Source organism: Salvelinus sp. IW2-2015, unplaced genomic scaffold, assembly GCF_002910315.2.
Source record: "Salvelinus sp. IW2-2015 unplaced genomic scaffold, ASM291031v2 Un_scaffold1352, whole genome shotgun sequence".
Taxonomy (NCBI): Eukaryota; Metazoa; Chordata; class Actinopteri; order Salmoniformes; family Salmonidae; genus Salvelinus; species Salvelinus sp. IW2-2015.
The window spans coordinates 157,042-182,841 of NW_019942855.1; the positions used below are offsets into that span (position 1 = coordinate 157,042).

General features: G+C 44.3%; 3 protein-coding genes and 1 long non-coding RNA gene across 7 annotated transcripts; 1 reads left to right on the forward strand and 3 right to left on the reverse strand.

Annotated features, from left to right (window-relative positions):
- Window positions 1–1,085: 1,085 nt before the first annotated feature.
- On the reverse strand, window positions 1,086–5,039 carry LOC112070529 (zinc finger protein ubi-d4). 2 transcript variants are annotated; one of them, XM_024137950.2, is made up of 10 exons: window positions 4,955–5,039; window positions 4,155–4,315; window positions 3,956–4,063; window positions 3,628–3,821; window positions 3,310–3,487; window positions 3,103–3,237; window positions 2,624–2,755; window positions 2,189–2,301; window positions 2,029–2,110; window positions 1,086–1,728 (listed from the first exon to the last, which is right to left on the reverse strand). In XM_024137950.2, exons 1-10 carry the CDS (start codon window positions 4,984–4,986, stop codon window positions 1,640–1,642), a joined length of 1,224 nt encoding a protein of 407 aa, XP_023993718.1. In that variant the 5' UTR covers window positions 4,987–5,039; the 3' UTR covers window positions 1,086–1,639. The 2 variants fall into 2 exon arrangements, with proteins under 2 accessions (XP_023993718.1, XP_023993717.1); XM_024137949.2 differs by having other exon boundaries at window positions 2,029–2,301.
- On the forward strand, window positions 1,796–1,962 carry LOC139024321 (uncharacterized). Its single transcript, XR_011475614.1, has 2 exons — window positions 1,796–1,869; window positions 1,918–1,962. It is a non-coding gene; the product is annotated as an uncharacterized lncRNA (long non-coding RNA).
- Window positions 5,040–5,172: 133 nt separating the features above from the next.
- On the reverse strand, window positions 5,173–11,489 carry pola2 (polymerase (DNA directed), alpha 2). Of its 3 annotated transcripts, none has more exons than XM_024137954.2 (18): window positions 11,402–11,489; window positions 11,037–11,158; window positions 10,799–10,923; window positions 10,621–10,712; window positions 10,407–10,464; window positions 10,101–10,210; window positions 8,361–8,560; window positions 8,077–8,165; window positions 7,734–7,949; window positions 7,520–7,583; window positions 7,232–7,356; window positions 7,081–7,119; window positions 6,890–6,963; window positions 6,644–6,752; window positions 6,386–6,492; window positions 6,201–6,257; window positions 5,706–5,832; window positions 5,173–5,593 (listed from the first exon to the last, which is right to left on the reverse strand). In XM_024137954.2, the coding sequence occupies exons 2-18, from the start codon at window positions 11,116–11,118 to the stop codon at window positions 5,441–5,443; spliced, it is 1,827 nt and encodes a 608-aa protein (XP_023993722.1). In that variant the 5' UTR covers window positions 11,119–11,158; window positions 11,402–11,489; the 3' UTR covers window positions 5,173–5,440. The 3 variants fall into 3 exon arrangements, with proteins under 3 accessions (XP_023993722.1, XP_023993721.1, XP_023993720.1); XM_024137953.2 differs by having other exon boundaries at window positions 11,037–11,175; window positions 11,402–11,479; XM_024137952.2 differs by lacking the exon at window positions 11,402–11,489 and having other exon boundaries at window positions 11,037–11,210.
- Window positions 11,490–12,563: 1,074 nt separating this feature from the next.
- LOC112070539 (type 2 DNA topoisomerase 6 subunit B-like) lies at window positions 12,564–16,736 on the reverse strand. Its single transcript, XM_070439015.1, has 11 exons — window positions 16,536–16,736; window positions 16,187–16,328; window positions 16,035–16,088; window positions 15,602–15,714; window positions 15,253–15,392; window positions 15,082–15,150; window positions 14,760–14,955; window positions 14,431–14,566; window positions 13,743–13,895; window positions 13,102–13,223; window positions 12,564–12,686 (listed from the first exon to the last, which is right to left on the reverse strand). Exons 1-11 carry the CDS (start codon window positions 16,554–16,556, stop codon window positions 12,564–12,566), a joined length of 1,269 nt encoding a protein of 422 aa, XP_070295116.1. The 5' UTR covers window positions 16,557–16,736.
- Between the last annotated feature and the right edge of the window lie 9,064 nt (window positions 16,737–25,800).

Below are 25,800 nucleotides of genomic sequence, written 5' to 3' on the forward strand. Positions count from 1 at the left end.
GTCAATGTTGTGAACAGAGTGCCCCGTGGTGGCGGTGGGGTTATGGTATGGGCAGACATAAGCTACAGACAATTTGAATGCATAAAAATACCGTGATGAGATCCTAGTCCCATTGTGAGGCCCATTTTTTTTTTTATAGGTATCTGTGACCAGCAGATGCATATCTGTATTCCCAGTCATGTGAAATCCATAGATCACAGCCAAATTTAAATTGACTACTTTCCTCGTAAAATCTTTGAAATTGTTGCATGTTACATTTGTGTTTAGCATGTTTTATTCACTCACTGTTGGACTGATGATTGCACTGTTTTCATTGCTGTAAATACTTCGGAGCATTGTTTCTGTTTAGAGAATGAGTGCAATAAATACCAGTCTGCGCAATAATCCCTTTTGCAGTCTCCCTCCCTGAGTTTCTTGTAAGTTGTGGAGGTGCCTATTGCTCTTGTATGAACAGAAGCTTGAGAATTTCCTATATGTCTGCTTCCCTAAGAAACTGTTAGCAGATACATGGACATTTTAATAGGGCAAAAGCAGTTTCAATACAAAAAAAGTAAATAAAAATACATTATTTACCATAACAAATACTCTATGGAGATCATTAACATCACAAAAGAAGATAAATCAATGTCACTAAAAACAAATAGAAAAAGTCATACAGTACTGGAATTGAGTAATATGCCCCCCTCATTGACGTTAATATATACCGGTACTTTACAAAATTCAACTAGAAAAAAAATCCCCTGCTCCATGGAATATCAAGTGATTATATAAAATGTAAAAAAAATAAAGTAAAGAATTGTGTGAGTGTGTGCAGTGGTACTCAAGTACAGGTGCAAGTCTGCATGCAATGTGCCTCGCTCATTGTGGCACAGATATGAACAGCTACATGAACCATAAAGATGATAGCTGACAAATGTTCAATAATGTTAGGTTTAAAATCAGACCGGCAGTAAGATGTGATTCAGTCACAATAGAATGACTATGGTTGCCTCCCAAAAGGCACCCTATTGGACCCTGGTCAAAAGAAGTGCACAGTAAAGCAAATAGGGTGTCATTTGGGACAACATACGGACCTTGGCACCAGAGGTTTTTAAAAATGTTTTGTTGTTGCAGAACCTTTGAGATAAATGTTTTTAAAACATCCAAAAGAAGTACACAGACAAAAGTCCACTATTAATATCTCTCAATGTGATCATATTTTGAAATCCTTAAATCCATACACATTTAAGAAGTAAAAATAGATAATTTGGCAACAAATTAAGCACACTGCCTGTCTTAGCAGTCCACACCATATAAAGGAGAGGGGGGGGGGGGGGGGGGGGGGGGGGGGGGGGGGGAGTTGAGTTGGGGAATAGTTAGCGTGAGAATCCTTTTTTTCTAATGTGGTCTCTGCAGAGTGTGTAACAGTCCAGGTGAGTTAACAGCCATGATAGAAGGAAAGACAGCAAGGGGCGGGGCTTGCCAACAGGGTGGTGGTGAGTGGACTCCCTCCTCTCCAGTCCCCAACCAGACCCTACCTCCTGGTCATTGAGGGGGTGTGGACCTGGGTGAGGGCTACTGTCGTTGTATAAGGTGGGGTTCCCTGGCTGAGGGCAGGGTGGGTTACTCTGGGGTGGCCCCAAAGACACATAACTAACCGCTATTCATCCTCTGTGGTGGGGCTCTGCTGCTTGTATATAGATGCCTTGTCCTTCAGCAGCGCCAGGCAAAGGTGACAACTCCAACTCCCTGGAAACAGACAGAGAGTGATTAATACAGGCAAACTCACCAGTACAACATCATCATAGTAAATGTGGGCTTCATTGAAGTCAAAGAGGAGTTGTTGTTAAACTGACATACCTTCTGGGGGCTCAGTCATAGGAGGCTTGAGTCAGTACATGTGTTGTGGTTAGACTAACATACCTTCTGGGGGCTCAGTCATAGGAGGCTTGAGGCAGTACATGTGTTGTGGTTAGACTGACATACCTTCTGGGGGCTCAGTCATAGGAGGCTTGAGGCAGTACATGTGTTGTGGTTAGACTAACATACCTTCTGGGGGCTCAGTCATAGGAGGCTTGAGGCAGTACATGTGGTATCCTCGATCACAGTCATCACAGAACAGCAGCTGGTCCTGACAGACAGAAACAGTGTGTGTGAGGAGACAAAGAAAAGGAGAAGTATGAAAAGGCAGAGGTGGAGCAGCACTCACGTCGTTCTCTGAGGTACCACAGACGTTGCAGCACTTGCACTCGATACACTGCCAGCGGTACGTCTTCACAGCTGCCATCATCACATCTGTGAACTGCAGGCAGGACGGGTGACCTGAAGGGAGACAGTCACAGGTCTGTTCTCAATGACTTACCAACCTGGGTAAATAAAGGTTGAAATACATCCACAGAACACTGAAACAGAGCCAGACTAAGGAGTTATAGTGCAGCACTGCTAACATCAGTTCAGCTGTTTACATTAATGCATTTTGAAGATGCCAACTCCTGGCTGTGGCAGAAATAAATAATAGATTATTGTGGATTCTGTCACCATGGGCCTTCAGACAACTTAAGGTAAGGGTAATTCCACCCAAATATAGATTTTGCCTGAACTGTCCCTTTAATGGAAATGTGGGACATTGGTGGGAGGTTCCTACCTGAGCGTCCGCAGTCTGAGCAGGACACCAGCTCCTCTGACTGGCCAGTCTTCTGGTTGTGGGCGGAGTCTCCCAGACAGAAGTCGCAATAGTCGTTGGGCAGGGCCAGACCGTTAGGGCCTTTCTTAGGAGCTGGGATAAGAGAGGAAACGGAGAACAATGAGAATGAAAGACAATACACTCAACCTGCCCTAGAACACCAACATCCCACTGAAACTACAGTAGAGAGACTAACTTTGTAATAGTTTGACTCGCTCTTGAGGTGTGCTTCATTTAGCTTTGGGTATGCACTTTTGGGACTATTCTATTGATTCCATTGTAGTAAATGAAGTAGTAAACTGTTAAGACATGCATTTGACTCAGGTCTGGTATCATGAGATAAGCAGGAGTGATTCTAGATCTATAATAGAAATGTGACCAGCTCTATAGTAGACTGTGACTCATGATTCTAGCTGCTATCATTCCAGACAGTGACTCACTCTTGTGCTCCTCAGGCTGGCGCCGGGGGGGAGGGGACTCTATCTCCTCTCTGTCCTCCCCCTCTTCTTCCGCCAGATGGGAGTGTGTGTAGTGGTAGCTCAGGCCCGGACGGTTCTTATAGCGCTTCCCACAGACTGCAAACACACACAGCATTATGGAGTAAGTCATCACACAACAGAATTTAGATTAAATAAATGTATACTCACTGTCACAGGCGTATGGTTTGTCCTGCTCCTCCAAGGCTGCAGCGGCTGCCTCCATTTTCTTCTTTCCATTTCCCACTCCACGACCCTTGGACTTGCCCTTCCCTCGTCTCTTCGGGGTCTCATCCTCAAAGTCCTCATCATCCAGATCATCCAAGTAGTCATCGTGGTCCAGCACCCTCTGAAAGCAGAGTTCAAGATAAGACAGGTGCACTGACAGAGCATTGGGAGCAACACAAAACTTTTTGTAAAGGGTATTAGGAATCTAGAGCCTCGTTTGTAAAATGTGCTTTAAAAAAAAAAACAGAGGTCCCATCTAACCTTACGGATGCGTCCAGAGGAGGTGTGGCTGGAGACTGTGGCGGCCACGGGTTCAGGTGTGGCTGGGTTCTCCTCCGGGGCACGGGGATCTGGCGGGCCCCTCCTCTCCAGTGGCTCCCCCTTCAGCAGGGCCTCCAGGCTGCTGCCGTCCACCGTTCCCACAACATCCCGTTTCAGACCCAGCTCCAGCTCCGCTACACACACACAGAGAGAGAGAGAGACCGAGAGGCTTATTCAAAACTGAGGAGGCAGAAGACTAACAGGCAGCACTACGCCCTCTGACATATAAAGAACAAATAATAAAAACCCATAGGATGAGGAATTGTACCTGATTTGATGGGTGGGAAGGCCAAACGGGGGTCCTCAGGAGGGTGGGACCGCCGTCTCTTCCTCCAGCGTCGAGACGGATAGCTATACAGCTGCCCAGGAGCCATGCCTGAACAAAACATATATAGATTAATAAATGTTTATCATTAAAGTGTGCTTTTGCGGGAGTGAATGTGTGTGCGCACGTCTTTGCTACAGACCTGCACTCCGGTGTCTCTTCTCCATCCAGATGTAGCAGTTGCTTTGAGCAACACCCGTCTGAGAGTCGATGAAAGGCATAAGGATGCTCCTCTCCGCACACAGACGAGCATTGTAGCTGTGGCACTGTTCCATAGCATCCTTATAGTACTGCTCCCCGAGCCTGAAACAAGAAAACACACTCATGCTAGACTAGAAATTATATTAATTAATTATATATTAATTATTATCATAGTCTTTATTCTAACCATTTCAAAACGAATAATCCTGTATAGTTGTACAGGACCCCCCCGTTCACTGTAATATTACAGGATAACACTTGGCTACTATAGCGAACAATACAGAGACGGCAGGTAGACAATGAAGAACCGCAGACAGGCTGCGCTTCAATGGTTGGCAAGCTAGCTACGCTGGTCTCAGTGAAAGATGGGCCTATCTATAAAGCCAGCTACGTAGCTACGTAGTTAACGTTAGGTGCAATTTATATTTACACCATAATCTTTGTAGACCGTTTATGAACTTCCGTCTTCTAATCCAACCAGCTACAATAAGTTAAAATGACAATCGTTTTCAATTGAAACGCTGTTTAACATATGCTAGCTAAACTTGCTAGCTGGTTAGCAAGAGAAACAATAGCCATAGCTAGTTGGCTAGCTACATGTAGCCAACGCTTTGCTGTCAAGATTGGGCAAATAGTCATGTTCTACATAGTTTCCAATACATTGTAAACTCCTACGTCGGGACAAAAATCTCTTAACGTGTAAAGTGCACCTACTCGTTTAAAAAATAAAGTACAACTTACACTTTCACAACACTATCTACGGCCGCCGCCATGTTTGCTCAGTGCAGTTGTCAAAATGTCCTCTGCGCCTGCGCGTGTAGCTGGGTTCAAGATACGTTTTCACCTTATCAAAATAGAAGGGCCCCTTTTGAGCATTCTCATGTAAAAAATAACAAATTGCAGTGGAAAAATCATTGGTTGAACAATGGCAACTGAAAATAAATACAACAATAAGCAGATTGAGAAATAATTATTTATTGACAAGAATAGTGTGAGAATCAGAATGGATGACTGATAATCATTGAAGTGCCCAATATCATCATGTCTTTGGAAAACTCCACTGTAAATAAGGAGTGATTCAGTAGAATACCAAACACATACAGGACTGAGCAAATTATCCAATTAAATTACAGTAAGCAGCTAGCTACATTAATAGTCGTTGTAGAATAGATACTTTTGTAATATGAAGATGAGAGAGATAGGGACAGAAATCAATCTTCAATCAGCTTAGATCTTGACCACTTGGCCGGCCACACAGGGACTGACTCTCTTCCCATCTATCGATGTGGAGCTCCTCTGGATGAGCAGCCTGCCGTAAGTCCCTCCCACCTGGCCCTTGGTCAGGCGTCCAGGATTGACACACACGCAGCCAATCACATCCTGCGAAAAAGAAAAAAAAATTTAAGCTTCATTGTAAATATGTGTGTGAGAGAGCGAGAAAGATGGAAAGAGAGAGAGCGTTTCCATTGTGTGAACCAGCTATGTTGTTCACCTTGATGAAGAAGCGTAGCTCGGAGGGGACGATGAGCACATCGGGACTGAGGGGCATCTGGCCGTAACCCTGGAACTTCTCATAGTCCATGTTCACCTCCTCCACAGGCGGGTACAAGGGGTAGTAGCTATATATTGCACACAGAACAGGGAAGAAATTAATTATTCTTGCCCTCAAACGAGTCCAAGAACAATAGCCAGAAAGTGAAATAATGACTGTGTGGACACAGGATAGTAGTGTGGAATCTATGCCCTTTAAGCTAAACACTCCCCCCGTTATTTTGGCCATGTCATGTTACCTACAATTCAGCTTTATCTCCTAATGTGTAACATGTTTGATATTTTTGAACACAATGGAAATAAGTTATTTGTGTTATCCTAGACAAAACATGTTATGCATTGTATCCACATTTGTGGTTGTATTGTGTTCTTAAATTTAAATGTAATTAATTAATCAATCAATCCCTTAGACCCCTCTGTCCCTGCGCTCACTCACTTTCTCTGGGTCAGCATATGCTTCAAGATGCGTGAGAATCTGTCCGAGCCAGAGGCACTGAAACACAGAACAGTATCACCTCATAAACACTTTGATCGAAGGATCAGTCATGTTAAGCAACATACATCTGTGAACACCAACGAGATACAATGTAGAGGTTTGGAACCGAACACACATGCACTCACCAGCTGATTTCCTCTGCTCCCATGTGGAAAAGGATGTCTGTAGAGGTCAGGCCAAAGGTCACACCATCGATGAGCAGGGTGCAGGGGTCAGGCACCAGGGTCACACGCTGAAGAGCCAATGGAAAAACCCCAAATGTAACGTTGAAGTAAAGCATACTGTTTTTCTATGACCGAATACTTTTTGTATGATAAAACATTCTATTTTCTGAGTGACAGCAGGTGTCTCAGTTCTGAATGACATCACGTGGGCCATTTCACCTTTGCGTCATCCTTGCTGAGGTCCGGCAGGATGAAAGGGGGTTGTGGGTAAATGAAGTGATGGTGGACATCTCTCTGGGAGGGAACAAATACCAACCGACATCCAACTCTGAGGAGGAAGCAGAACTGTGTTTACAACAGCAAGGGAAGAGTTTGAGCTAATGTGGTTGGTATGTAGGGGGTCAAATGAAGCAGTGTGGGTGTAGTAACAGTGTAGTAAATAGGTAAATATATAGTCATATTTACCCTTTGGTGCCTTCCACAATGCTTCCCACACATCTGGAGAAGATGGCATCAAACGTTTCCGTCACCAGAGATTTCTGTCACACACAAAGAAAGAAAAAACAATCAACTTCTGATATAAAATGCAAGTCAACATCCTAGATATTGAAAAATAACTTGAGTCAGTAGCCAAGACAGAGAGAATGAAAAGGTACCTCTATCTGCTCATGTTTGGAGTCCACAAAGGGTCCCAGCTGTGGGTTAGAGAGGAGATGTGAGGGACAAACATACAAACTTCAGCCAAAGAGCAAAAAAGTGTGTCAATGAGTGAGTGTGACCTCGTGAAAACATGTCAATTCTACTGACCAGTATGCAAACGTCAGGGCGGTCCCTGGCGATGACGTTGATGAGGTCCACCAGGGGGTCAAAGGTCAGGCCGTCAGAGGGGGTGTAGGGACCACAGGCCACCATCACCATCAGCTGCTCTGGAACTGTGGGAAAGCAGGGACGTTAGGGAGGGGGGTCTAAGAGAGCTGTCAGAGGGGGTGTAGGGGCCACAGGTCACCACTACAATCAGCTGCTCTGATACTGTGTTAGAGCAGGGACGTTAGGGTGTTTAAGTGTGTGTGGTGCATACTCAGTTCCCTTCCTTACCATCAGGAATGTCCATGTCCATTTCCTGTTTGATGGGAGTAGAGTAGAATGGGAGAGGGACACCCTAAGAGATTGAAAATATCAAACAATTAAACAAGAACTTAGAAGTCATAGTGGTCAGCTTGAGAATCTCCAACAGAGCTTTTAGTCCTGGAATGGGCTTGATCAGGATCCAGGAAATTAAACAAAGGTGTTTTAGAAGAATCCCACTGACCTCAAAGAGTTTAGATGCCACAAACTTCCTCCCTGAGGTATTCATCCCCTCCATGACGACCACCTGTCCAGGGAAGAGTGAGTATTCTCTGAGTTCAGACAGGTCTACTGGCACCTGCCGCCCACCCTGATCAGGCCCTGCCTCCAACAGCACTGATTGAGAGTTAAGCTTCCCATTACTGTCACAGCACACCTGTCCCAGTACAGTCACACTGTCCTACAGACAGAGAGAGAGAAGAGAAATTAACACACATCCCCACACACAGCAGTGAAAGTAACAGGGGGAACAGGAGGGAACATACTGTGTGAGAGTGAATGGTAGGCAGTGAGCTGCCTGTAAGTACCTGAGCAGGAAGAGACACAGGGGAGAACTCTTCTATGTTGAAGTTTGTCCTCAGTTCCTCTCCCAGCTCCTCAATCTTCTCGGTCAACACTGGCAAAGACAAAAGACAACATTCACGTCGGGAAATAAAAATATTCAATAGAAAGTCCAAAAACAACACTACTGATCTAACAGTCAAGATGAATGAAGGATGAGGAATAAGGAAGTAGTTGTGTAATCACAATCCTACTATAATCCAATAAAGATGTTTAAAATAACTATCGCAGTTGTAGTTTGGTTGCCTACCGTTGCGGACGTCCCTCAGCCTTTGGAACATGTACTTGTAGTTGTTAATCAGAGTGTCCTCTGATCCCTCTAGGAGCTCCAGCTGAACCCCATTCATCTGCCCTTTCCTCCCCGCCCAACGTGTGCCCTGGATGGCCCCAAATGTAGACACCACCTCCCCCCGACCTCCACGCTGACTGTACTTCTGAGAAGGGGTCGCACTGCAGAGAGGAGGAGGACACATTTGGGGATAAGGCAAGGGTGAGTGTGTGTGTATTCACAGATGATTGTAGCGGTGTATCCATGTACACTACATGACCAAAAGTATGTGGACACCTGCTCGTCAAACATCTCATTCCAAAGTCACAGGCAATAATATGGAGTTTGTCCCCCCTTTGCTGCTATAACAGCCTCCACTCTTCTGGGAAGGCTTTCCACTAGATGTTGGAACATTGCTGCGGGGGCTTGCTTCCATTCAGCCACAAGAGCATTAGTGAGGTCGGGCACTGATGTTGGGCGATTAGGCCTGGCTCGCAGTCGGCGTTCCAATTCTTCCCAAAGGTGTTCGATGGGGTTGAGGTCAGGGCTCTGTGCAGGCCAGTCAAGTTCTTCCACAATGACCCCAACAAACCATTTCTGTATGGACCTCTTTGTGCACGGGGGCATTGTCATGCTGAAAAAGGAAAGGGCTTCCCCAAACTGTTGCCACAAGGTTGGAAGCACAGAATCGTTTAGAATGTCATTGTATGCTGTAGCGTTAAGATTTCTCCTCACTGGAACTAAGGGACGGCGCCAGAACCATGAAAAACAGCCCCAGACCATTATTCCTCCTCCACTAAACTTTACAGTTGGCACTATGCATTGGGCCAGGCAGCATTCTCCTGGCATTCGCAAAACCCTTCAGACTGCCAGAAGGTGAAGCGTGATTCATCACTCCAGAGAGCGCGTTTCCACTGCTCCAGAGTCCAATGGTGGCGAGCTTTACACCACTCCAGCAGAAGCTTGGCATTGCGCATAGTGATCTTAGGCCTGTGCGCGGCTGCTCAGCCATGGAAACCCATTTCAGGAATTTCCAGACGGGAAAAAATAAGAAACCTGCACACTGCTCTTGATAGTATCACTGCTCTTTAATAAGCTTTACGTATCGCCTCACGTAAAGCTTATTAAAGAGCAGTGATACTATCAAGAGCAGTGTGCAGGTTTCTTATTTTTTCTCATTTTATTCAACTGTTACCATGCACCTGCAAAAAAGACAGCTCAGATGTGCGAGTGCCTTTTGAATTATGAATATCGAGACAAACAGTTATTGTGCTGAAGTTGCTTCCAGAGGCAGTTTGGAACGCGGTAGTGAGTGTTGCAACCGAGGACAGACCATTTTTACGCGCCACACGCTTCAGCACTCACAAGGTCCCGTTCTGTGAGCTTGTGTGCCTACTACTTCACGGCTGAGCCGTTGCTGCTCCTAGACATTTCCACTTCACAATAACAGCGCTTACAGTTGACTGGGGCAACCCTAGCAGGGCAAAATTTGTACGAACGGACTTGTTGGAAAGGTGGCATCCTATGACAGTGCCACTTTGAAAGTAAGAGCTTCAGTGGGGGCATTCTACTGCCAATGTTTGTCTATGGAGATTGCATGGCTGTGTGCTCGATTGTTTTACACCTGTCAGCAACAGGTGTGGCTGATATAGCAGAATCCACTAATTTGAAGGGATGTCCACAGTTTTGTATATATAGTGTATGTAGTTGTGTGTGGTGTACCTGGGGGAGAAGCTGGCTGAGCACAGCAGCAGGCCAGGGCTGGCTATAAGAGCTGCACTCCTCTTAGACTGGGGGTGTTCTGGGGTGGTCAGGGCACGCTTCTGAGAACCCTAAAAATACAGAGCAGAGGTAATGCTTTGTACAACACATATCAACAGACAGACACCTCACTGAAAGTAACATTTGCAGAGACATGCACTCAACAGACAGTTTATTAGGCACACCACTGGAGGTGAAGGGGATGTCCAACCCGTTACTAGATGGATGTACTTAATAAACTGTCCAGTGAGTGTATGTGTAAAATACCTTAGCTGGGGTGGAATAGGAGTCCAGAAGACTCTCCTCTTCTTCTTCTGCTTTGATTCTGGAAAGGCAAAGTTAAGGGACAGCACCAGATAAAGTCCTGTATTGTTCAAACTGTCTAACATATAAACACACACTGGAATATTTCTTCAGCAATCCTAAGCGAAACATTTAACACTGAGATAGAGATTGTGTGTGTATAAACTGTAGAGGATACAGGTCATGCAGCGAGTTGATATCCCTGGTTCTGTTGTGTGATTCCTCTCGCTTTGCGATGGCCGGCTTGGCCTTGTATTTCTTGTTTAGAACCTGCAGCAGCCCAAGATCAGACATGCAACAATGAACACCAAGCGAGTGTGTGAGAGTGAGAAAGGGGTCATGTGTCTTTCTCCCACCTCATGCTCAAACTGATCCAGTGTGTTCAAACTGAGTTTCAATCCTCCCTTGGTGGTGCTGAAAGCCACCCACTCCAGAACTATCTCATCCCCCTGCAACCTGTTGCACAGACACTGCTCCAACACTGGAAAATAAGTAGAAATTATGCCAAGATCACTGATCATTTGGCTAACAAAACATTAGCAAGTTTGTTTGCTTAATGGGATAAGACCGAGGGAAGAAGAAAATTGCACTTACTCTTGTCCAATATGTCMTCTCCACAAACAATGTCGAAAATGTTCAGCTCCGATTCGATTCGATCTGCATTTACTAATGCCATTGTTTTACAAATTAACTCAGCCAATTTACGTGTGGAATATCTGATAAGGAAAAAAAACTACAAATAAAACAAGATAAATCAGCCAACTGCTGCCAAGAACAATGTTGTGATAGTTAAAAAGCCTGCTAACTAGCCATTTTCACAGCCTTGCTACCACTTCAGACATCATTATGATTCCCAAATACGCGAACAACCAACTAAACGTTGACTAGCTAACAAGTTATACGACAACCAACAATAACTTGATTAATAATAACAATAGCAGTCGGGAAACTACCATTACCTTTCCGTACACTTCTCATCGATTTTGCCGCGAAAATTCGTCGCAGATGTTGGCGGCCGGATTAGACGTCACAGATCAAACCCTAGAGCTACAAAACGATGCGCTAGGTGTATTTGCCAAGCTGCACTGCCATCTACTGTTTATTTTGATAGTGACGCTTAATGTTTAAATACATAAAATACATGAATACAGAGAAAAAAAGTATGTCTCGCTGTGTCTTCCAGTTTTAATTTACATTCATATCATAGAAACATACATATTTATATCGCACTTAATAAATATCACAATATATAATACAAAACAAATACAATGAATTGACTGTTATGATACAAGAGCACGAAACAGCATGTTCAGATTTCATTCCCACTTGCAAAGTTCTTGGAAGGTCTGCTGCAGGTGAGTGTGTCCGCCTAAGGAACACAGTGGTAAACACAGGACTAGTAAATCATATGCTCACATACCCTAGCCACGGCTACAAGGGTATTTATAATACTGAACTCAAGTCCAGCACAATCTAGAACATTTCAAAGCAGTAACACAACCATAGTGTTAGACTTGGCCACTTATCATAACACAATATATCATATTATACATTGTTTACATGGCATAATTTATTAGTGGACTTCCACAAATACTGTATCATAAGTGGCATGCCTGGATTTCAACCTTTATTTAAAGCTTTTTCATCACTGTCCCCTTTTCTTTGTATGTCAGATGGTCCAGCACCATCCTCAGACAATTGCTTTATTTTTTGGTGTAATTCAAATTTCTGGATAAGGCTTAAAATACAGGATAAAATCTTGCCATGTCACATGATTGTGCAAAACACAGGGCCCTAGTATAATACACTGGACTCAACACCCTGGATTCACATCCCACTGACCTGTCCCCAGTAACACCTGCCACTAGGCACTACACGGCCAGCTGTGACTCTCTGTAGAGACTCATGGAGAGAGGCTGACAGCTCACACACACACACACACACACACACACACACACACACACACACACACACACACACACACACACACACACACACACACACACACACACACACACACACACACACACACACACACACACACAGAGTCACCAGTCATATACTGTGAAATCGATCAAAATGTATTGTTTAGGCTCTTTCACAGTACAGTAATTGCAGTAGTTATGTAGCTACCATCATGCGGTCCAGACAGGCAGCTCTGAACTCTATGTTGGTGCTGCTGCTCACCACACAGCCTATAGATCTCAGCATCACCCCCAGGGCAGAGCACATCTTCTCCTGAGCCTGACAGACCAACAGACAGGCAGGCAGGCAGATCGACAGAGACAGGCAGACCAACAGGCAGGCAGGCAGGCCGACACACAGAGACAGACATATCGACAGAGAGACAGACAGACAGGTAAGCAGATACTGACAGACACACAGAGAGAAAACCAGACAGAGACAGACAGGCAAGAGAGACAGACAGACAGAGAGACATGCAGAGAGACAGAAAATCGTCCAAACATGTACATAGGTTTGGGAAATGCCATACATATAATGATTAGAAGAGAATCTCTGATAGTGAATTTTGTGCAATGTGTATAGTCAGAGTACATAGTGCTTTACCCTGTGTATGTGTATGTGTGTGTGTGTGTGTGTGTGTGCCTGCGTAGGTAAGTCAGTGAGTGTGTATAGACTTTAAGTACAGAGCACTTGCCTGGTCTCTCAGCTGCTGGTCTTTCAGCATGCTCTGCAGCAGTGTGTTCAGGGCTGCTGTCACCGCCTCCCTGTTGTACCTCAACACATCCTCCAGGTGGAGCTCTAACAGCTCCTCGCTGGCTGTAGGAAGACATGAAACTTTCAGCCAAACCACTGTGATGAGATGAGAGACAATGTAAATTGATATTTCAATGTCACCCTGGAGTGAACCACAATTGCTTCGAATGTCAGAATGCACAATTAAAATAACAATGAGGTCACTGAATTGGTCTTCTAAAGAAAGGGTGCTGACAGGTAAGCATGTGGTTTATGGGTAATCACAAATATGCCACTTCAACGGTTTTGTTCTTTTGATTACTTATAACATCAGAACACTATAATGCAACATTGGGTTTTAAATTTAAACTCCACTCCAATCATTTAAACTAAGAGACAAACAGGAGTTTGACTGTGGTCTGCTTTCTACCTCCTGAGCACAGTGAGCTGTAACTTTAACTGTCTGTTAAATCATATTGAGTTGACACTGAGTAAAACAAGCCTGTGGTAAGACATAAACTCATTTTCTCCTTGAGTGAACCACAGCTTTATCAGTCAGGGTACTTAAAGCAGCGCTTTTGTTTGTTGAGGTTATTTCCTCACCCATGAAGTCAGAGAGCTGGGAGTGGAAGGGGTCACTGTGCTGGAGGAACAGGAACAGAGAGAGGTTCTGATCCACAGCGGGGATCCCTTCTTGCTCAGTTTCCTGACACTGTGCTCTGTCTATACTGTACACAGTGTCACTGCAGAGTGAATCTGTTGAGAGGTGGTAGCAAAGTAATGTTAATGTAAGACAGTGTTGAAAGAATGGCTGTTTGGAATTAGCAGATGGATTGTTAGCGTCATCACACAGTAAATGAGTTTGTCAGCAAGGCCCTAGTCTGAACATAATAATGCATACATAACAAGCTGTGTTCAGTGGACTGGATGTCATTTCTAAATATTTAGGTCATGCTGATGATAATAATAGGCAACATGCACTGAACACATCTTTGCATAGTCACGCCTATTCAATGCTAAATTATGGAAATGTAGTTCATGCCCCATATAGTCATTGGTGAATACAAATACTGAACAGTATTAGCAAAACAATTGTCCAAACCTGACTCAATCCCTCACTGCAAGGAGTAGGTATTTAACCTGTGTATCAGGACATGTTTTACATTGTTTCTATGTTATAACTTTATCTAATATGCTTAGATAAAATATATATTTATATAAAACACTTTATCATCACTAGATAAACAAATCAAATGTGATATATTATTTAATATTTTGCTCATCGCAGTACCTGAGGTGGTGGAGTGTGTTGGGGTACAGGTAAGCCCAGAGAGACCCAGCCCCTCCAGGGCCAGACAGGCAGGCAGCTGCTGTAGGAAGGCTGAGGGCCCCAGCAGGGGAAGGTTACTGGGGCTGTACAGCAGCACGTACCACTGGGGTTAAAGACTGATGGTTCAGTAGGAATAAGGGTCTACTGTCACTACTCAGACATATTTCAAACGGCCTTATCTAAACAACTAGCCCCCAAGGCAAGGGGATATGAATATATAACACACAAGACATAACACAGGAATGAGAGGGAAGGTGTGTGTGTGTGTGTGTGTGATAGATAAAGGATATCTGTATACGTGTGACTCTGGTTGCCAGGTTAGGATACTGCAACACACAGGGGGTGAGAACAGTGACTGGTAGGAGGTGCAGCTCCCCATACAGGCCTCTCTCCATGGCCTCAGGTGGGATAAGTAGAGGTAACCCACCTCCTAATACAGGGTGGACTCGCTGGCACCACAGGCCTGCTCCTACTGACATGGGAGGCCTACAGGACCAACACACAGACACACACACCACACGCACATAATTACAATATGATGTACTGTGAATAAAAGAGGTCAACTGTTTCTCCAACCTATACGATGACAAGAGACATGGGAGTAATGCTGACTGCGTGATAGAAGAAGCAACGTCCATGATCACAGTCTGGTCCTTCAGGGTGAGTCTCTCTGCCTTCCCACTAAGAAAAACCAGAGTAAAACACATGAATAACATAATATTATTCCACAATACACACACATGAAATATATTCAGTGGCAGTAATAATAGAATGAGAATATACCTAAAAATTCTCTGGTATGTTTCTCCTTCCAATTTCAATTTGAGGTGAATTTTCACCCCTGCGTTAGTCAGGCTCAGTTTGTGCAAGAAGCCCTCTGTGTGTGACCACACCTTACACCTGTCCAGTTTCACTTCACTGATCTGGAGAATAAAGGACACATACCCCACTCAAGTGTTACACCTTTCCATTGTGTTACTTTAGTTTGCCCACTGTGCTCTGTGTGGTGGCTAAAATTAAAATTGTGCAGTACACTATTTTGTGGAGATACTCTCTTGTCTATTGTCAACTGACTTGCTGACCAACAGGGTGTACGTGTGGCTAAGCCTGGTGGGTACTGTAGTTCACCCACCTGGAAGGACAGAAGGAAGTGGAGAGGGCCGTAGATTTTGGTAAAGGCACACAGTTCCTCTGGGTCAGGGGCAGGGCAGGGGGAGGCAGAGGGGCCCAGTCTCTGCCAGAACTCTAACACAATCCATTAGAGAGGAACATAAACACAGGAACTCAGTTGGGAAAAAGACAGAAAGCCAAGACACATTAAAGGGCATGACTTCGCACATATACTAAAGAGCCTATGCACAAAGCTGTGGGCACAGTTGTGAGTTGATTGTGTGTGTGTGTGTGTGTGTGTGTGTGTGTGTGTGTGTGTGTGTGTGTGTGTGTGTGTGTGTGTGTGTTTGACCCTAAGTCAACACAAAACAGGACCAACTTACCTCAACCTTCTGTGTACTACAAGTACTACCATGTGTCTAAATTATTCCTACCCTTCCTAGTTCAGAACCCACCTTGTTGGATTTCTTCCACTGTGACTCCTGAGCACCAGGGTCCTGCAACTGCAACTGTACAAATAACACATTAGCTAGACCCACGGCTAGTCTAACCTCATGTTTTTTTCATGATTTATAAAAGTTTCTAGGTAATTAAGACCTGTCCATACCTGTGCAGTTGACCACCTGGTCGCTGGGTGGCTGGCCGGGCGCGGCCCACAACAGGACCAGTAGTCCCCCTCCATCTACGACTAAGGACTTTTCTAGCCGTTCTCTCCCCCAACGGGCAAGTAACATCAGTGATCGTAAAACCTAACACAAAACTATTATTTGGGATAAGTAAACTCAAAGACACATTGTGATAGCTGAAGAAAATAACACATCTTCCCGTACTAGAGGTTGGTTGTGTGGCGGTAGCTAGCTAGCTAGCCGCATGGAAGTGAAAACTGTGGCTAGCTAGCTAGCTAGACAAGAGAAAGCTGTCAATTTCGGCTTATCTTTATATTTAAAAAAATTCACCTGTTGTATATGTTTCATCATCTTCACTGAGAGTTCCCGTCCCTAGCAGAGATGAGACAGGTGTGGTCATATGTGTCAAAGAGGTTCGGTGAATGCGGCTTGACAGACTTCAAAACATTTGCACCGTGCCTTTGATCCTTTCGGATTGAAATCTCGCGCCACAAATGGATGCGCTTCGGTTTGAGGCACGTGCAAGGCACATCTTGCTGTCCCGCAGCCGGTTATCTCATACTGCAATATTTTCAAATGACAAATCCCGAGTTTATTTAAAACAAGAATAGTTTAATTCAGTATATGACACATTGTGTTCAGGGGTGGTTTCATCCATTTTAAAAATCAGCCCTATCATTTGTGTGGGTCATCAAAGGGTCAAGGGACAATAACATGCTTTTAAATTAGTATATGAAAATGCACGCTTACTCCGTGACAACCATGGACACCTACATGACTCACTGCCAGACATTTGGGTAAAACTTGATATACTACCGAAGGGTGATTTGCTTTCAATATAGGCCAACTCTTGCAACTATGGTCTGTCCATGTGTATTGTGTAGTCTAATTACTCCTCTCTCTTTTCCATCCTTAACTGCTTCTCTCCTTTACTCCCTGCAGAATACCTCTGTGGGTGGCACCACTGCTCCGCGCTGCTTCGCGCCCTAGGAGTGACCACGCACGGCGAAAAAAGGCCTACAAATGTATTCAGCGGAAACTGGTGAGGGAGATGCTGATCGTATCAGCATTAATTGTGTGTATTTGTATTTATTATGGAGTGTGCCCTCAGGCCACTACTCTACTACCACACATCTATAACCCAAAATCTATGTGTACATGTGTGGCCACGCACAACGAATTGCTACCACTGTATAATTAAAGGTATTATCTAAGTGAATTTCAGTATATGGATGTTATCTGTTACTAGCAAGTTATCGATTTCATGAGCCTTGTTTCTTAGGCTACATATGTTAATCTGGGCATATTTTTGAAAAGTTTTCTGAGATTCTTGATTGTTTTTGTTGTTTTACTTGGAAGTTTATCAGAGGTAGACATGCCAGTGATATTTATGTTTGAGCTGATAGCACAGGGTGAGCTGCACACAGTGGACTTCCTACAAGGGCAAACCACCTCAGTGCTAACAGTATGACTCAAGTTCAGGTTCACTGGCACATGATTACTGCATACAATAGCTGTAGCCTACAGCGTCATTGTATAAAATGGTATGCAGCATCATCTGGATATGTGTGCAACAAAAGTTCAACATTCACCTTCTGCTACCATTTCTGTCAAGCTGTCTACACATACAGTTTGACGCATACGTTCGATAAATCAAACCTATGTACCACACAGAACGCACTGTAACTGCCTCTGCAACGCAATGCTGCAAGGCAAACGCAGCATTCCATTGAACATGAATGTGTTTCTGGTGTACCAAAATGTAATGACACTGTCGGTGTGATCGAGGTGTCAGGCTCTACAGGACTGGGTGTCTCAGGCACTGCACACTCTTGGATTGCATCATACCTGGCAGGCTGCTCCTACTAGGTGACATGGAAAGGATCTGTGTCTGCACCACGTACTCACACTATTGGTGTCCACCAGGGCTCGGTTCTAGGCCCTCTCCTCTTCTCTCTATATGTAACAGTTGTTAAAGTACTATGTGAATTTCACCAGGTTCATATATTAATATGTCATGTTGATTTGTTATTATGCATGCCTGCATCCTGGGAGTAGGGGAGTGTGTACTTACGTTTTGCCCTGCGTGCTCGTGCTCAAATCATTTTGATGCACTATGAGAGGTAGGCACGCTTTTTCTGCCGTCTTCAGAAAAGTTTGATTATTTTAAGCACAAAGTCATACACACAGTGTTTTGTTCATGAATGTATATTTAGAGGTTACTCATAAGTGGATGGTATTGTTAAGATGCACTTGTAATTGTACTTTGTAGGATGATATCAACATTCTGAATTCAACATGTGGTTAATAGCTAGCTACGGTATTAGCTGACTATTGTATGTGTGAACCATGGCTCCTCGAATGATCCCAGTCCCTTGTATTGTGCATCTGTTGTAGAAAGAGGCGATGATTCGCAGAACATATGTGCTCTACAAATGTTTGATTTTCTTTTGGTTGCAGGCATGTGGTTTTATCTATGTCAAATATGATATGTGTTGATGCATAATAAGAAGAGGCTGTACTAATTTTTGTATTCGAAAATCATTTTGATGCACTATGAGAGAAAGAGGCAACGATTCGCAGAACGCATGTGCTCTACAAATGTTTTATTTTCTTTTGGATGCAYATGCAGGATGCAGAGAGTGAATTCTGCTTAATTAAAACTACCTGATCTCCAAAGTCCACGTCTATAGTCTCAATCAACCACACACAACGCAGAGTTACAGCAGTGCAGTACAGCACCGGTTACATATACACCAAGTCACTCGGCTTGATTATAAATTGAATGGTCTCTCCTATCATTGCTACAGTGCATTTGGAAAGTATTCAGACCCCTTGACTTTTTCCACATTTTGTTACGTTACAGCCTTATTCTAAAATTGATTAAATAGTTATTTTTCCTCGTCAATCTACACACAATACCCCATAATGACAAAGTAAAAATAAGTTTGTAGAAATTTGTGCAAATTTATAATAAAAAAGGAAATAACATTTATTATTTAAAACCCCCAGAAATATGACATTTACATAAGTATTCAGACCCTTTACTCAGTATTTTGTTGAAGCACCTTTGGCAGCGATTACAGGCTCAAGTCTTCTTGGGTATGACGCTACAAGCTTGGCACAGCTGTATTTGGGGAGTTTCTCCCATTATTTCTCTGCATTGCCATTTTCAAGTCTCCAGAGATGTTCGATCGGGTTCAAGTCCGGGCTCTGGCTAGGCCACTCAAGGATATTCAGATACTTGTCCAGAAGCCACACCTGCATTGTCTTGGCTGTGTGCTTAGGGTCATTGTCCTGTTGGAAGGTGAACCTTCTCCCCAGTCTGAGGTCCTAAGCGCTCTGGAGCAGGTTTTCATCAAGGATCTTTTCCTCTATCTCCCAGTCCCTGCCGCTGAAAAACATCCCCACAGCATGATGCTGCCACCACCATGCTTCACCGTAGGGATTGTGCCAGGTTTCCTCCAGACGTGACGCTTGGCATTCAGGCCAAAATTCCATCTTGGTTTCATCAGACCATAGAATCTTGTTTCTCATGGTCTGAGAGTCCTTTTGGCAAACTCCAAGCGGGCTGTCTTGTGCCTTTTACTGAGGAGTGGCTTCTGTCTGGCCACTCTACCATAAAGACCTGATTGGTGGAGTGCTGCAGAGATGGTTGTTCTTTTGGAATGTTCTTCTATCTCCACAGAGGGACTGTGGAGGTCTGTTAGAGTGACCATCAGGTTCTTGGTGACCTCCCTGACCAAGGCCCTTCTCCCCCGATTGCTCAGTTTGTCCGGGCGGCTAGCTCTAGGAAAAGTCTTGGTGGTGCCAAACTTCTTCCATTTAAGATTAATGGAGGCTACTCTGTTCTTGGGGACATTCAATGCTGCAGAAATGTTTTGGTACCCTTCCCCAGATCTGTGCCTCAAAACAATCCTGTCTCGGAGCTCTATGGACAACTGTGGGACCTCTGTCAACTGTGGGACCTTATATAGACAGGTGTGTGCCTTTCCAAATCATGTCCAATCAATTGAATTTACCACAGGTGGACTCCAATCAAGTTGTAGAAACCTCTCAGGATAATCAATGGAAACAGGCTGCACCTGAGCTCAATTACGAGTCTCATAGATGCTTCTACTAGCCCCGGGCTACTAACTTGAAACGCTGTGTCGCCCGCATGCTAGCGTATTAGCGACTACTCCGCGGCTTCCCTGTTACATCTATTGCTGCCCCCTGGTCCCTATGATCACTTGGCTACATAGCTGATGCCTGCTGGACTGTCCATTAATCACGGTACTCCATTCTGTTTATTTTTTGTTTATCTGTCGGCCCCAGCCGCGAACTCAGGCTCTGTGTGTAGTTAACCGACCCTCTCTGCCCATTCATCGCCATTTTACCTGTTGTTGTTGTTTTAGCTGATTAGCTGTTGTTGTCTTACCCGTTGTTGTCTTAGCTAACTCTCCCAATCAACACCTGTGATTACTTTATGCCTCGCTGTATGTCTCTCTCAAATGTCAATATGCCTTGTATAATGTTGTTTAGGTTAGTTATCATTGGTTTAGTTTACAATGGAGCCCCTAGTTCCACTCATCATACCTCTGATACCTCCTTTGTCCCACCTCCCACACACTCGGTGACCTCACCCATTATAACCAGCATGTAAACCCAGGCCCTGCGTGTCCCCAGGCACACTCATTTGTTGACTTCTGTGATCGAAAAAGCCTTTGCTTCATGCATGTTAACATCAGAAGCCTCCTCCCTCAGTTTGTTTTACTCACTGCTTTAGCACACTCCGCCAACCCTGATGTCCTTGCCGTGTCTGAATCCTGGCTTAGGAAGGCCACCAAAAATTCTGAGATTTCCATACCCAACTACAACATTTTCCGTCAAGATAGAACTGCCAAAGGGGGAGGAGTTGTAATCTACTGCAGAGATAGCCTGCAAATACCCAAACAGTTCGAACTTCTAATTTTAAGGATTAATCTCTCCAGAAATAAGTCTCTCACTGTTGCCGCCTGCTATCGACCCCCCTCCGCTCCCAGCTGTGCCCTGGACACCATTTGTGAATTGATCGCCCCCCCATCTAGCTTCAGAGTTCGTTCTGTTAGGTGACCTAAACTGGGATATGCTTAACACCCCGGCAGTCCTACAATCTAAGCTAGATGCCCTCAATCTCACACAAATCATCAAGGAACCCCCCAGGTACAACCCTAAATCCGTAAACATGGGCACCCTCATAGATATCATCCTGACCAACTTGCCCTCCAAATACACTTCCACTGTTTTCAATCAGGATCTCAGCGATCACTGCCTCATTGCCTGCATCCGCTATGGGTCCGCGGTCAAACGACCACCCCTCATCACTGTCAAATGCTCCCTAAAACACTTCTGCGAGCAGGCCTTTCTAATCAACCTGGCCCGGGTATCCTGGAAGGATATTGACCTCACCCCGTCAGTCGAGGATGCCTGGTCATTCTTTAAAAGTAATTTCCTCACCATCTTAAATAAGCATGCCCCGTTCAAAAAATGCAGAACTAAGAACAGATATAGCCCTTGGTTCACTCTAGACCTGACTGCCCTTGACCAGCACAAAAACATCCTGTGGCGGACTGCAATAGCATCGAATAGTTCCCGCGATATGCAACTGTTCAGAGAAGTCAGGAACCAATACACGCAGTCAGTCAGGAAAGCAAAGGCTAGCTTTTTCAAGCAGAAATTTGCATCCTGTAGCTCTAACTCCCAAAAGTTTTGGGACACTGTAAAGTCCATGGAGAACAAGAGCACCTCCTCCTAGCTGCCCACTGCACTGAGGCTAGGTTACACGGTCACCACCGATAAATCCATGATAATCAAACATTTCAATAAGCATTTCTCAACGGCTGGCCATGTCTTCCTCTTGGCTACTCCAACCCCGGCCAACAGCTCCGCCCCCCCCCCCCCCCCCAGCTACTCGCCCAAGCCTCCCCAGCTTCTCCTTCACCCAAATCCAGATAGCAGATGTTCTGAAAGAGCTACAAAACCTGGACCCGTACAAATCAGCTGGGCTAGACAATCTGGACCCTCTCTTTCAAAGGGGGTGACACCCGAGATCCAAACTGTTACAGACCTATATCCATCCTGCCCTGCCTATCTAAAGTCTTCGAAAGCCAAGTTAATAAACAGATCACTGACCATTTCGAATCCCACCGTACCTTCTCCGCTGTGCAATCCGGTTTCCGAGCCGGTCACGGGTGCACCTCAGCCATGCTCAAGGTACTAAACGATATCATAACCGCCATAGATAAAAGACAGTACTGTGCAGCCGTCTTCATCGACCTGGCCAAGGCTTTCGACTCTGTCAATCACCGTATTCTTATCGGCAGACTCAATAGCCTTGGTTTTTCTAATGACTGCCTCGCCTGGTTCACCAACTACTTTGCAGACAGAGTTCAGTGTGTCAAATCGGAGGGCATGTTGTCCGGACCTCTGGCAGTCTCTATGGGGGAACCACAGGGTTCAATTCTCGGGCCAACTCTTTTCTCTGTATATATCAATGATGTCACTCTTGCTGCGGGCGATTCCCTGATCCACCTCTACGCAGACGACACCATTCTGTATACTTCTGGCCCTTCCTTGGACACTGTGCTAACTACCCTCCAAACAAGCTTCGATGCCATACAACTCCTTCCGTGGCCTCCAACTGCTCTTAAATGCTAGTAAAACCAAATGCATGCTTTTCAACCGTTTGCTGCCCACACCCAAGAGACACGCCCGACTAGCATCACCACCCTGGACGGTTCCGACCTAGAATATGTGGACAACTATAAATACCTAGGTGTCTGGTTAGACTGTAAACTCTCCTTCCAGACTCATATTAAACATCTCCAATCCAAGATCAAATCTAGAATTGGCTTTCTATTTCGCAACAAAGCCTCCTTCACTCACGCCGCCAAACTTACCCTCGTAAAACTGACTATCCTACCGATCCTCGACTTTGGCGATGTCATCTACAAAATAGCRTCCAATACTCTACTCAGCAAACTGGATGCAGTCTATCACAGTGCCATCCATTTTGTTCCCAAATCACCTTATACCACCCACCACTGCGACCTGTATGCTCTAGTCGGCTGGCCCTCGCTACATATTCGTCGCCAGACCCACTGGCTCCAGGTCATCTATAAGTCTATGCTAGGTAAAGCTCCGCTTTATCTTAGTTCACTGGTCACGATAACAACACCCACCCGTAGCACACGTTCCAGCAGGTATATCTCACTGATCATCCCCAAAGCCAACACCTCATTTGGCCGCCTTTCCTTCCAGTTCTCTGCTGCCAGTGACTGGAACGAATTGCAAAAATCGCTGAAGTTGGAGACTTTTATTTCCCTCACCAACTTTAAACATCAGCTATCTGAGCAGCTAACCGATCGCTGCAGCTGTACATAGTCCATCTGTAAATAGCCCACCCAATCTACCTACCTCATCCCATACTGTTTTTATTTACTTTTCTGCTCTTTTGCACACCAGTATCTTTACTTGCACATCATCATCTGCTCATTTATCACTCGTGTTAATCTGCTAAATTGTAATTATTCGCTTCTATGGCCTATTTATTGCCTACCTCCTCATGCCTTTTGCACACACTGTATATAGACTTTCTTTCTTTTCTACTGTGTTATTGACTTGTTTATTGTGTTATTGGCTTGTTTATTGTTTATTCCATGTGTAACTCTGTGTTGTTGTCTGTGTCACACTGCTTTGCTTTATCTTGGCCAGGTCGCAGTTGTAAATGAGAACTTGTTCTCAACTATGCTACCTGGTTAAATAAAGGTGAAATAAAAAAATAAAAAATTGTATCTCTCCCATACATCTCCCCTTTATCCCATACAGTATCACCATGGGGTGGGCTGCCAGAAGGGTGACGGTGGCCATCCCACTTATGTCTACCCATCAGAGCTGAAACAGTTGATGCGCGCTGTGTTCCCAGAGGACGTCTGTGACTACCCTGACCCATGCCACGCACAGGTCAGACACAGAGGTTAAAGGTCAAATATGTATTTGACGCAAACACCTTTGCTATGGGTTCTGCTCTTGACTTGGGTTGATATTCACACAAAGTTTATAATGGGTTGTATCAGTATTGATTGCCTTTACTATTTAAATGTTATTATACATTATAGAATTCTGCTTCTGGCTTCTAAAAGTGCTCTGTTGTGTTCTGAGTATAAACACTCTTCTTCATGACCTATGTGTGTAGGTGGTGCAGGTGACTATGGAGGACCTTCAGGGAATTGAGTCCTCTTGACTGAAGAGGGCACTTACATAGTGACAGCATAGCTGCATAGCGACAGGCCTTGGTTTGTTTGTTAAGGGCCTTTAAAGTTGTTACCACAAGCACTGTTATTGYAGCATTTTATCCCTCATTTTCAGACATCCATGTACTATGTGTGTTTTCACTTTTGATGCATTTGATTCCAACAAAATAAAAAAATAGGAAGTACTGTGGTTTTTAAGCAAATATTTACATATTACACATTGATCCAACTAAATAAACCAGTTTTAATGACATTTAACAAGATGAATACGTTTTTGTCAGGTCAAACAGAGAGATTTGATCCATCCTGTGAGTGATAATGATGTTAGTAGAGGACAACACTGAACTGGAGAAATATGTATTCAGTTACAACTTGATGTCATGTTGGGTCCTCCTTACCTGTCACACAGAGAGAATACTACTGTTTCAACGTAGTGAAATCATGTTTAAATACAACATGCAAACACAACTAACCACACAGGCATTATTACTTTATCTTTGGATAAGTTTTATATTTACCAATAGAGCAGTCAGCATTAGGAACATAGTAGTAATGTTCAGAAGTCTGTAAACAACTTGGGAGATAAAAATGTAAAATCAAGATGTGTTCTTTCAATTTCTCTATTCTTTCAATTACATAAAATGCTTTTTGATAAAAAATAGTAACGATAGATAGCAGGCTTTTATGTTGGGATATACTTCCTGTCTTGAGCACATATGTTAGCGTCTGTGTGCAAATCAAAACCAAACCTCCATCACTGTATATAAGACAAGCATGAGGAACTTGCTGTGTGTTTGAGGCTATTCCTCTAGCTACAAAATCTAATGTACGTTAGTCAACATCATACTGACATTTCATATTTTTCCATTTCCAAGCCAATAGATGCAACGATCACTAAATTCCACTATGTTTACCAATCAGTCTCAGACGAGGATCTTTTACGGTGCCCCTTTACGCTAAATAATTGGAGAGGTTAATAATGGAGAATACCCACTCAGGGATTTGATAAAAGGCATTTCACCATCATGCAAAAACACACACACTACATGATTTGGAAAGGCACACACCCGTCTACGGTACACAATATGTACGATAACGGACTCATTTCAACCATCAGGCAAACCCGGGGGTTTCCCCTCTATGTCTATGGGATGTAGATGTGTATCACCTGGATAAGCCCTATGTGCCACAGTGCAGCGGTACGGGTTTGAGGAAACTTACTGAAGGTAATAAGCAGTGCAAGCCTACACGGTAGAGGTAGAAGATGAGAAAAGTGGAGCTCTATGGGGAAACACTGTTAAAAAAAAAAATTCAACACAAAA

Bases quoted from the DNA above. Each gene is read 5' to 3' on its own strand.
- LOC112070529 (XM_024137949.2), bottom strand. From the start codon at position 4,986: ATGGCGGCGGCCGTAGATAGTGTTGTGAAAGT. The intron at 4,316-4,954 runs GTAAGTTGTACT...TTCTTGTTTCAG, and splicing joins GTAGATAGTGTTGTGAAAGT to GCTCGGGGAGCAGTACTATA. The intron at 3,822-3,955 runs GTACAATTCCTC...GTGTGTGTGTAG, and splicing joins CTTCCCACCCATCAAATCAG to CGGAGCTGGAGCTGGGTCTG.
- LOC112070539 (XM_070439015.1), bottom strand. From the start codon at position 16,556: ATGATGAAACATATACAACAG. The intron at 15,151-15,252 runs GTATATTCTCAT...GGTTTTTCTTAG, and splicing joins ACATACCAGAGAATTTTTAG to TGGGAAGGCAGAGAGACTCA. The intron at 12,687-13,101 runs GCAAGTGCTCTG...TTGGTCTGTCAG, and splicing joins ACCAGCAGCTGAGAGACCAG to GCTCAGGAGAAGATGTGCTC.